Raw genomic sequence first — 13,000 nt, forward strand, 5'->3', positions numbered from 1 at the left:
TTTTGTGGTGGGTTTTGTTTTTTTGGGGGGTTTTTTGCTGTTTTTTTGAGAGAGAGAAAGAAAAGAAGATGACTCCTTCACAAATCCATAATGGTGATAACTGGTTCAAAGAGATCATGTCATTACTTTGTCCTATACTGACAAACAATCAGAAGCATGGAACTTGGGAGCCTACTGCATATATCTATTGGTATGGTTTCTCACAAAGAGATCAGAAAACTCTTACATGGCAACCCTCCAAGTCCTGTGATGGGGGCAGGAGGAGTAGCAATGGACAGAGAGAGAGAGAGAGAGAGAGAGAGAGAGAGAGAGAGAGAGAGAGAGAGAGAGAGAGAGAGAGAAAGAGCAAGATAGACAGACAGACAGATAGGGAGACAGAGATATATTCATGCTTTCTTCTACTCATTAAAAGCAAACAATAGCAAAACTTAATTCCAAGAAATAAGAGACAGGCTCTAGTACTTCCTGTCCCAATAATGGTATTTTAAAGAGAGAAGAGTCACATGCTGGTTTCAATAAAAGGCAATAATGTTGACAGTTCATATTTTCATAGCACTTTAAGGACTAGAAAGCACTTTCCTGCTCATAACAGCTCTGCAAAGTAGGTAATATAAATTGTGCTCATTTTACAGATAAGAAAACTAAGGATCAGAGAGGTATAATAATTTCTCCCCAGGGTCACACAGCTATTAAATGGAAATGTCTAGATTTGGACTCATTTCACAGTTCCACCCCATAATAAAATAATCACTAATTCATAAGCATTCAAAACCATTCATATGTTTAACATAAATGGATAAGGTGACTTTTAGCTGTCTGCAAGTTAGTTGAGGAGTGCTAATGTCCTAGCAAGGAGACTAAAGTAGCTAATTCATTAGAGAGCTATTTTCCCTATTACTGTCAACTTTAATGGTGTTTGAACTCAAGTGTTCTGCCTTCATTTTAATCACTTGTGCTTTTAGTCAACACTAACCTTTTAAAGTTTCACAATTTTGCTAATGATACTGCTTCACTCATTAAAAGCTTTTACTTTTCTAACAGACCAACTTTAAGTAAATATTTTCACATATTTCTTCCTGTAATCCAGGCACAGGATCTTTAATTAACTAATTTAAAACTAATTAAAGTTTAATAAATTAATTTAATAAACTGGTATCCTTTACTGTAGAGCTAGGACTTAAAACTAATTCATGAATTTGCTACTGGTTCTTTCTTCTTGTTACAAATGTTCTCTGTAACATGTCTTTGTTAATCAGAGGGAAAAAATTCCTCACAAATTTCTTTCAGAAATTCACGTTTCTAATGTAATGTTTTAAATGCTGCAGTACAGTGGAAAAGGATTTTACCCTAGATTTTTTTTTTACTACAAACCCTGTGTTCCACCTGTGTTATACCCTTATTAGGGTATAAACAAGGGTAGAATGACATAGTCTGAGCTGTCTCTTGGGTGTGGAGGGATTTGAAATTCTTAATACACTTTTTTCCCCCTTAATCCGATTTTTAAAACTGATCTTTTTTTTTTCAAAGATAAGAGCTCACTCTCTTGAAAAAACTCTAAACATTTCAACATTGATTCATGAAAAAAGGGAAGGGGGGGCAAGCAAATACACCTCCATAGGCCAATCAAACAAAGCTAAAGAAGCTAAATGTTTTAGAAGATTTTGAACTTCATACTAAAAACTGGGAACATGCTTCTTTATCTCACAAAAAAGTCAAATTCACAAATTTTTCCAAGAATCTTCCTTTGCTTACCTGGCAGCCTCCTGAACATGGCGTAATTTTTCAGAAAAGTTCAGAAGAATAACATCTTTCTTTTGGGCTTCCTAGAACAAAAAAAACCCCAAAAAACCATGATTTCTTCTCTATATAGACTATAACATATAAGGATTTAAAAGGAACTTTTTCTAAATACTTGAAAGGACCTTAAAACTGACTAGTATAACTGTCTTCTTGCTATATGCCTTGTTACTCTGCTGAGAAAGTGAACTATGATGTTCTTAGGAGGATTTACAGAACACCTCAAATTTCAAAATAAATTGTCACTTCCCAGAGCAACTGGCACCTTACCCTGATATGAGATACAATTCCTTGGCCTTACAACTGAATGGGAGGAGGCGGGAGTGGTTGAGCAGGGTCCATTGTTTCTAAGAGAATCCAATATTTCCTGCCTGAATGCCACCCATACCGAAGTGTTTGCCTTGAAATGATCAAGATATGTGGCAGCCGTTAAACCAGTTCACAGGACGAGCTTAATCAGAAGGTGCACACCATGGAGGTGTTTTGATTCTGTGCCTATTTAGAGGATGGGAGGATGGGAGGCGGGAGGGGAACAATTCCTGACTAATGAAACTTCACCCTACATGGGCAGAGACCCATCCTGATTATGTCAGTGGGAAAGAGAAACAAGAGAACTCTGACAGAAACCTCCATGTGCAACCCATTTGTGGTTAAAAGAAGAACATATCTCAAAGGGCTTGAAAATGAGCTTTTCAACCAAGTATGTTGCTAAAATAAATTACTGTCCTCTGAAAATGAAAGTTGTGCTTGTGACATCAAAACTAGTTCAAGTCAGAGGGAGAAAAAGAGCAAAGTAGGTTATTTGGCATCAGATAAACAAATGAAAAAAAACCCTGGTTCTATACCACCACAGGCAGTCATTATGAGAATTTGTTTTCAGTGAATGTTGTTCTCTGATAATGAGGACATATTCATTAGGGGAAGTAAGGGGTTAAGAAGAAATGGCCTTGATTTAGAAATAAAAGAACTTTATTTTTAAAAAGGGGAAATGTGTTCCATCTTAACTCTATCTAGGCAGAGATAGTCAAAGGCAGGGGTGGGGAGCCTGCAGCCTCAAGGCCACATGTGGCCCTCTAAGTCCTCAAGTGCAGCCCTTTGACCAAATCATCACCCTTAATAAAAGGACTTGTTCTGTAAAACTTGGACTCAGAAGGCCACATGTGGCCTCAAGGCTGCAGGTTCCCCACCCCTGGAAAGGACGTGATGACCCAATTTATTAGGTGACTAGGTGGCCCATGGATAGAGTGCCAGGCCTGAAGCCAGACAGACTCATCTTCCTTAGTTCAAATCCAGCCTCCAACACTTACTAGCTCTGTGACCCTGGGCAAGTCACTTAACCCTATCTGCCTCAGTTTCCTCATCTGTAAAATGAGCTGGAGAAGGAAATGGCAAACCACTCCAGTATCTTTGCCAAGAAAACCCCAAGTGGGATCACAAAGAGTTGGACACTACTGAAAAACAACTGAACAATGTTTGTAACTGAAACCAGGAAATGTCCCTCGTTTAGACTCATTTTTAAGAATAGTTGAGTTGGGTGAAGAGTGGGGAGGACCCAGGTGTCCAGGGGTAGGAGGAGCACTGCCATCCTAATATGTGTTTTTCAACTGGTGAGTATGGCCCTTTACAAAGCACTGCTCTTTAATAAAAAAGCTCTGTGGGGAAATGCTCCTCCTCCCACAAACACAACAGCTTCCCTGACATCTCAGTCATCTGGCTGGTCCCTGTCTTCCTGGCCCCAGACAGCCACCAGCAATCCTTTTTACCTACCAGAGCCACAAAGTGGAGCAGATTCATCCCTGGTTTGTTTGCTTTCGTGTCTGCTAATTTGAGCAATGATGACAATTTGAAACCCACTGCATTGCCAGCATAACCTCCCTAAAGAGAGAAAAATCAAAAGAAACAGTATGTACCTTCTGTAGATTGCCACATCAAAGCAGAAAAGCCCCATTTGCATTTAGAATTGGACTTACCGCATTCATAATATTTCCAGCCTGGAGGACTAAGTGCAGTATAGAATGTAACTCCTCACAGGACATCAGCTCTGGAAAAAGGCAAAGGAAAGTCTTGAAGAGGTTTTTAGCTTAAATCCTGATCCCTAATCCACATTTGTCAGACTGGTATCTAAACTGTACTTGCACACAAAACCAGGAGGGGATTATCTCCCCAGCCATTATTAGTAATCCACCAGGCCCTTTGCTTTAGATTGCAAATATAACAGGATTTGTTTGAGAACACTATTAGTAACTTACAAAACACTCAATGAACAAAGTTTGCAAAAATGAGAAAACAATGTACAAGACGAATAAAAACGAAATGCTATATGTTTTTCTCAACTGGAGTCCTACTCATATTCCTCGCCATGGTTTCAAGGCAACACTGGGTTCTCAAAAGCTGTGCCAGAGTACAAGCTCTGACAGGTCCTGCCAAGCTTCAAGTACATGCCAGGCAATTGTCTACGAGTTTTTCATCTGAAAGACCCATCAAGTTAAGAGCAGATGAGGTCATCAACAGAAGGCTGGCCACTAGACGGGGAAATATTGGGTAAAGCAGCTCTTAAAGACTGCCCCTTATAAACAACAGAGAGATTCTGATGCTTGTTGGCTGAAGAAGTATCCAACAAGAATAAACCATGGGTTCTAATTCAGCTCTGCCATATGAATATATCTAGGAGATTTAGGCAAGCCATTCAACTCCTTGGGGACTCAACAGTTTTCAAAGGAAGAAACACAAGCTATCAATAACTATAGGTACTTCATATTTTTTTAAAAAATCAACCATATTTTTAAAATTCTCCAACAATAGAGAAATTCAAATTAAAATAACACTGAGGTTCTACCTCACACCCATAAGATTGACAAAAATGGCCCAAAAAAAGGAAAATTGTAAATGCTGGAGGCGCTGTGGGTAAACGGGCAGCACCGCGCTTCACTGTTAGTGAAACCAGAAAGGTGCAACTTTCTGGAAATCAGTTTGGAACTCTGCCCTCCCCCTGCCCAATCACTAAACAGCATATAGCCCTTTCAATCAATGATACAAGGCCTATACCTCAAAGAAATTAAATACAGAGGAAAGGAGCCATATGTAGTATTTCTTTTAGTTATAGCAAAGAACTGGAAACTAAGGGGATACCTGCCTATCAACAGGGAAATAGTTGAACAAATCATGGCATACGAATGTAATGTAACCTTATTGCAATATAATGAAATGATGAAGACACAGTTTCAGAAAACTTGGGATGACTTGTATGAATGGATGCAGAGTAAAATGATAGAACCAGGAGAATTATACAGTAACAATGACATTGTAAGACTTAAGAATTCTGTGCAGTGCCGTAACCAGTCACAATGTCAGAGGACCACTGACAAAGAATGCTATCCACCTCTTGAGAGAGATGATGAACTCTGGATGCACAAATAAGACATACACACTGTCCATTTGGAAATTTATTTTGCTTGATTGTGTATATTTGTTATAAGATTTTGTTTTTCCTTTTTTTTTTCAAAGTGAGACAGAGAATAACCAGAGATAGCATTCCCCATCCCCCCGGGAAAAAAAGAAATAAAAAGATAGTCACTTAAGTAATTTTTTTTAATTTATAGAAGAAAACAGAAGGAAGGGCAGAAGCACAGATAAACAGGATGGCTTTAAAAGTTAAATGCTAAAAAATATTATGTACTTTAAAAGAAAATAAAGCTATAGAGAGATTCATAGTTTCATGTACAATCCTTTTTCTTCTGTGTTAGTATGTACATTGAAATGCTCATTGTAATTGGTGTTTAAGTTCAGAATAAAAAAAAATTTAAGTCATTTTTTAAGAAATCAGTTTCCTCAACTGTAAAACAATTGGGTTATGCTCCCTTTTAGTTCTAAACTTAAGATTTTACCTCTGAGGGTAAAGGCTATGTGTCTTAGAAATAAATTTTCCTTTCCAGGTTTTATTCCTTTAATTTTCTTCCTTAAATTCAGTTTAAGATTGGGTTAACAGAATAGGAAGGATTAAAAAGCAGGTGGTATTTTGTTTTTCCAATGAGCTCCAAAAAACCTTTTTTTTGTTGTTGTTCCTAATCATGCCAAGACAGCATGCAAATAATTTGCAAAGTACTGTGCTTACAATATGGCCACCTTGTCAACACTCTGCCTTCGTTTCAAATTGATGGTTTCTTTAAAAACAAAAAGATACATATTTCAGGTCTGCGACAAAGTGACCATTTTTTCTACATAACCCATCTGCTGTACATCTCTACAAAATGACTATAAATGTTAGATGAATAGCACTATAAAAGTTGTAAATTGGCTATCTTAAATTTATTTGAATATGTGTACAAAGCTGAAAAACCTCTAATTTTAAGAGTTGTAAATCACCTATAATATTTTGACAACCATACTCTCTCCTTCTATGCCTGGTATTACTGGAATTACTTTCAATTAAATTATACTTGGATCCTGGCCTACGTTATGTTATCTAAGTAGGCCAGTTCTCTAAGAGAAAACAGATAAGGGACATTTCCACCAGGCCCACTAATTTACAAATAATTTTAAACTATATTCCTACTAGACATGAAAGAGGAAAAGTACTTTTTCCTAACACAAAATAAAAATTATAAATCCTTCAAAAGCTACTACATGTGTTGCTATAGCTAGAGCAGAAGAAAAGGATATTTCATGAGAAAAGGTTTATTTTTTAGTTTTCTAAAGAATAAAATTAATGGGCTAAAATGCTAAACATTACTCAGCCACAAGGAATAGTGAACAAACAGGAAATCAAAATCAAAATAAAACAACTAGAAACCTCAAGGGTGACAAAGAGGAAAACTAGTTGGCATTGATGAATTGCAGAAAAGTTCATGGACAACAAAATAACAATAACTAACATTTATATAGCACTTTCAGTTTTGAAAAGTGTGTTAAGTACAGTATATTCTCAGTATAATTACATTTGATTCTCCCTGGGAACCATTATTATCTCCATCTTACAGATGAGGAATAGAAGTTAAGAGTCTTGCTCAAGGTCACACAGCTATTAAGTGTCCAAGGCAGGATTCAAACTCAGGACTTCCTGACTCCGAATCCAGTGGTCAATCCACATCACCACATGACTGCCAAGTCATGACTCAATGAGAAATCAGAAAGACAAATACAAAGATAGATTCCCCCAGTATATTGGTTCCAAGAAGCTAGGTTAAGTAATCCAGTAAAGGTCTGTATCCCAAAGAGACTGTAAAAAAAATGGGAAAGGACCCACACGCACAAAAATATTTATAGCAACTCTTTGTGTGGTGGCAAAGAATTTGAAATTGAGGGGATATCCATCAATTGGGGAATGGCTGAACAAGTTGTGGTATATGAATATAACGGAATACTATTGTACTATAAGAAATGATAAGCAGGCAGACTTCAGAAAAACCTGGAAAGATTTGCATGGTCTGATGCTGAGTGAAGTGAGCAGAAGCAGAACATTGTACATAGCAACAACCACATAATGTGATGACTAACTTTGATAGACTTAGCCCTTCTCAGCAATGCAAGGATCTAAGACATCTCCAAAGGTCTCATGATAGAAAATGCTCTCCACATCCAGAGAAAGAACTATGGAGTCTGAATGCAGATTGAAGCATACTATTTTCTCTTTTTAGTTTGTTTTTTCTTTCGCGTGGTTTTCCCTTTTTGTTCTGATTCTTCTTTCACAACATGACTAACGTGGAAATATGTTTAATATGATTATACATGTATAGCCTATATCAGATTGCATGCCTTCTTGGGGAGGGAGGAGGAAAAATTTAGAACTCAGAATCTTATAAGAGTGAATGATGAAAACTAAAGAAAAAGAAAAAAATAATCCTAGTAAACAGGACTTTGGTGGGGGAGGTGTCACAAAACTCAGAAATAAAATAGATGCTCTACAACTAAGAACTGTTCTAACAAATTGTGGCATGTGTGAAAAGGGCACTAGGATTCAAATTCTATCTCAGACAGTTGCTACCTGTTTAATCTTGAGTAAGTCATGGAATCTCTGTGGGCGTCAGTTTCTCCACCTGTAAAAGGAAGGGGGTGAACTAAATGGCATCTGGAGTCCCTTTCAGTCTTAAACTTATATGAGCCAATATGAATTACAAAATCACAGAATTTTATGGGATCCACCTGAAAACGATCTCAGTGGTGATCTAGTCCATATCTGAAAGGAATCCCCATTTGTAATGGAAGACTACTGCATTCTACAAAGACAAATACGCATCATCCAAAGAAACATGGAAACTGAAATATTGGAGCTGATAAGAAGTGAGGTAAAATACCCAGGTAAAGACTATACATATACTATACATAAGGACTACAATAATGTAAAAGAAAAAAATGAAGGTCAACTGAACTGTGATGGTAATGAGCTCTCCTTGGTCAAGGAGGGCAGACTATGAAAGGTGAGGGGCTAAGGGGTATGAGATACTGTATATACTATCAGACCTATGGTTCAACTGTTTTTATTTAACTACTGTTTTCCTTTGTTACCAGGGAGGATTCAGTGAGGGAAGGAGAGGATATAAAGAGAAATTACTTTGTTGGTATTTTTTTAAAATACATCAATAAAACTTTTAAAAATAAACTTAAAAAAAAAAGATGGAACCATAGGCAAGTCACTTCACCTTAATTTCCTAATCTGCAAAATGAAGGAATTGGACTAGATCTTTTTTTTTTCCTTTTTTAGTGTTATGACCCCTCTGACACTCTGGCAAAACCTATGGACCTCTTCTCAGAATCATGTTATTAAATGCCTAAACTAAAATAAACAAGTTTACAAAGGAAGCCAATATTATTGAAATACAGTTTTCTAAATGTTAAAATAAGTTCACAGAGCCCAGATTCTGAAACCCCTGGACTATTTGATCCCTAAGGTCCTTTCTAATGCCAAGAGCCTATGACCTTCCCATTTCACATTTGGAGTATTATCAACAATTGGCTTTCACCCAACTTCTACTCAAGTTCAATCTCTTATCGTGACTTGGAGGTGACCCTGGGTTCCCAAAGCTATGCCCAAGCTCTGGCTGGTCTATCCAATCTGGAAAGGTTTCAAGTACTGACCTAGCAATGGGTAGTGCCTTTATTATCCAAGGATCACCTTAGCTAAGATCAGAGAAGCTTATTGACAGAACGTGGGCCACCAGGCGATAATTTTTCTGGCAACAACAAATTATGAAACAGTCTACCAAAGCACAAAGGGGCTGTATTCTGTGGCGGGAGGGAGAACCCACACTGCTAAAATCATGGCTCTTTTTTGAGGTATTGAAGATTTATCTAAAACAATAAAAATTAAAATGCTGCCATAAAGAAGTAGACTATATAATTAGGAGAGCAAGGAATAGTTTAGCTGTCAGATCTACAGACAATGGAAGAATTTATGATCAAACAAGACATTATGAAATGCAAAATGGATAATTTTGATTACATTAAATTAGAAAGTTTTTGCACAAACAAAGCCAATGCAACCAAGAGTATAAGGGAAGCAGAAAGCTGGGAAACAATTTTTACAGCCAGGGTCTCTGATAAAGGTCTCATTTCTAAAATATATAGAGAACTAAGTCAAATTTATAAGAATACAAGTCATTCCCCAACTGACAAATGGTCAAAGGATATGAACAGGAAGTTTTCAGATGAAGAAATTAAAGTTATCTATAGTCATATGAAAAAATGCTCTAAATCCCTATTGATTAAAGAAATGCAAATTAAAAGAACTCTGAGGTACCACAATATACCTATCAGATTGGCCAGCATGACAAAACAGGAAAATGATAAATGTTGGAGATGTGGGAAAATTAGAACACTAATGCATCATTGGTATAGTTGTGAACTGATCCAACCACTCTGGAGAGCAATTTGGAAATATGCCCAAAGGGCTATAAAACTGTGCATACCCTTTGATCTGCAATACCACTTCTAGGTCTGTATCCGGATCAAAGAGATCATAAAAATGGGAAAAGGACCCACATGTACAAAAATAGTTATAGCAGCTCTTTTTGTGGTGGCAAAGAATTGGAAATTGAGGGGATGTCCTTCAACTGGAGAGCAGCTGAACAAGTTGTGGTATATGAATATAATGGAATGCTATTGTTCCATAAAAAATGATGAGCCAGCAGACTTCAGAAAAACCTGGAAAGACTTATATGGACTGATGCTGAGTGAAATGAGCAGAACCAGGAGAACGTTATACATAGTAACAGCCACATAATGTGATGACTAACTTTGATAGACTTAACTCTTTTTGGCAATACAAGGATCTAAGACAATTTCAAAAGATTCATGATAGAAAATGCTATCCACATCAAAAGAAATAATTGTGGAGTGTGACTGCAGATGGAAGCATACTACTTTCTCTTTTTTTTGGTTTTGTTTCTTCTTCCTCCTGGTTTTCCCCTTTGGAAAGGTTCTTTACAACATGAATAATGTGGAAATATATTTAATGATTGTACATGTATAGCATATATCAAATTGCACACCGTCTTGGGAAGGTGGGATCGGGGGAGGGGTAGAAAATTTAGAACTCAAGATCTTATAGAAGTGAATGTTGAAGACCAAAAGCAAATAAATAAATAATTTTTTTTAAAAGTAGAATATAGACTCTTTCTAGGCAAGGGCTATTTCATTTTTCTCTTTGTCCCCAGCACCTGGCACAAAGCACTTGATAAGAGCTTTATAAACTGAAATAAGTAAACACAAGCACAAATAGGAGGCAAGCATAACCTCAGAATTAGTTACTTACCCTTTGTAGCCATTCTTAAAATGGACATGTCATCCCACAGAGAAGAACACGAAGGTAAAAATTCCTTCTTTAGCACCATGGCTTCAATCCGAAGTGAATAGCTAAGAGACAAAAAGAAAAAAGAAAGAAAAAAAGAAAAAAACCTTTACACAAAAACACCAGTAATTAAAGAACCCACTATGAAAAGAATAACTATTACATCCTTACTTTGGCACCTGAATTAGGAAGTATATAAAGGAATCTGCCAGAGACAGCTTGGCTGCATCTCCACTAAATGTTTTTAATTTCTTTACCTAAAAGACAAATGAGAGGAGAATAGAGAAATAACAGTTTATGATCAAAACTTTAGCACTGCCTGAATTTTTTTTTAATTTTAAAGAGCTAAATAAAATCATTACAAAAACAGAGATGAGTACAGACAATGAGAGTTTTTATGATCACACACAGATTTGTACTCTATGGATTTTATTTTTTACCATGATCATAGATGTGAAATAAAAGTACTTGGAATAAACATATGAAACTATAATGCGTTTTGATCTGGCACCATTCAGATATACTAAACGGAACCAGAATATAAGCTCCTTGTGAGGACGGGAACCATTGTTTTTGTCTTTGTATATCCAGCACCTCTCACAGTCATGGCACATGGTAGTCATTTAATAACTGTCTAATTTAAATGATTTAAAATTTTTTTAAAAAATAAAAAAATAATGATTTGAAGTGATAAAGGATGAATTAAGTCTGAAGGGAATATTCTGAAAGGAAAAGTTACCATTTGAGGAGGAAATAGGAGACCGCAATATCATTCTAACATGACCCTAAGGTCCATGCTTTCCAGTTAAAATTTATACTATACTACTTTTTGTATATTAGGAACTAAACACCCTTGGATGAGATCTAACATCTACAGTGTACCAAATTCCTAGAAAAAACAGTTTTATGGAAAGGGACTGGTATATTCTGAAGTTCTCAAGCATGAAGGGGGAAAAATGTCTATCTAATAATTGAAAAGAAAAAACAGTTTTATGGAAAGGGACTGGTATATTCTGAAGTTCTCAAGCATGAAGGGGGAAAAATGTCTATCTAATAATTGAAAAGTTCTTCAAAACTTTCTTCCCAGGATAAATTGAAGAAGGAAAAAAAAAACCCAGTTCTGGTAAACCTGAGGTCCAACAGTTTGGGATGGGCCCCAGGGTTCCACAGAAGGGCTCCTAGACAACAGAAGTGTTGTTCCACAACACACACTTTGAGGACCAGCTCAGTAAGGTTTGTTAGCAAAAGCACTTGTAAGACCACTGCCACAGAGTCTTGTGTAAAAAAAAACATTTTCTTACTCATGTACATAATACTTTAATAATACCAAAAAGCACAACGTATCAGTGCTATCATATGTCCTCAACAAAGCATGTTCCTTTTCTATGATTTTTCATCTACTTCATGTATTCTTACCCTTTCTTACTTCCCACCAATTCATTCAGAAGGTCTTAAGAATCAACCTAATTTATCTTCTAAAGGTTTGAACTAAAACCTAACATATAATACAAACTGTATTTTTAAAAGATTCCAGTCAACTACTCTGAAATGATAGGCCAAATTTACACACCATGTTGGGCCAGATGTATGTTAATTTTTTTTTAAGACAGAAAAGAACAATTTTTCCTGCAATGGGCTAAAAAGTTAAATTTCCTCCTAAGCACTTAGTTGCCAGGAAGAGGCTCAGAGTAATTTTCTGTACACTTGTATTTATTGATCCTTTCAATATGTAACCCATCTCAGGTCCTACTAAGACACATGGGGCATCTGTACATCTTCCACATCCAGCCCCTAATGTGTACTGTACATCTACTTCTCTCCTCTAACCACTCACCTTTCCCTTTCTCAACCTCATTTACCTAGCTCACCCCCAAGTCAAAAAGTGAGACACACCCAGTACTGACATCTTTGTTGGCTGAACCACAGCATCTTGACACTCTGGTCAGAAATACCAGACAAATCACTTAACCTCACAGCGCTCTGGACAACTCTCTAAAAGTAGAAGATACAAGCCAGTGCTGACCTGTGCTGGCACAATGAGTTCCCTCAATGGAAGTCCCTATACTAGTAAAATCCCAGGGACAGCTAAAGAAAAGGCAGTATAGCAATAACAGAAGCATGTGAATCACAGGAGTGAACCATGTTTACAGGGAACAAGCCTATAATTATGATTAATTCTCATCACTCTTATCAAGAATCTTTTAAAAAATACATTCATTGCTATCTTTTGTTTTTACATTTCCCAATGCATTCTTCCCCTACCCCCTTTCCCAGAGAGTCATCTCTTATAACAAAGAACAAAAAAAAAATAAAGAAAAAGACAGTTCAACAAAACTAACCAATATATTAAAAAATTCTGAAAATACATGCAGTGGCCTATGCCCATAGTCCCCCACATCTGTAAAGGAGAAGGGAAGGTAC

At 36.7% G+C, this 13,000-nt stretch overlaps 1 protein-coding gene across 1 annotated transcript in view; it reads right to left on the bottom strand.

Annotated features, from left to right (window-relative positions):
* The window catches only part of FHDC1 (FH2 domain containing 1), a 57,863-nt gene that overhangs the window by 13,597 nt on the left and 31,266 nt on the right, over positions 1-13,000 (bottom strand). Inside the window, 5 exon segments of the mRNA XM_020994107.2 lie at positions 1,753-1,823; positions 3,565-3,672; positions 3,768-3,838; positions 10,544-10,644; positions 10,751-10,836. Of these exon segments, the coding sequence (XP_020849766.1) occupies positions 1,753-1,823; positions 3,565-3,672; positions 3,768-3,838; positions 10,544-10,644; positions 10,751-10,836 (437 nt within the window).

This window comes from Phascolarctos cinereus, unplaced genomic scaffold (genome assembly GCF_003287225.1).
Source record: "Phascolarctos cinereus isolate Bilbo 61053 unplaced genomic scaffold, phaCin_HiC Scaffold_9;HRSCAF=440, whole genome shotgun sequence".
Classification (NCBI taxonomy): domain Eukaryota; kingdom Metazoa; phylum Chordata; class Mammalia; order Diprotodontia; family Phascolarctidae; genus Phascolarctos; species Phascolarctos cinereus.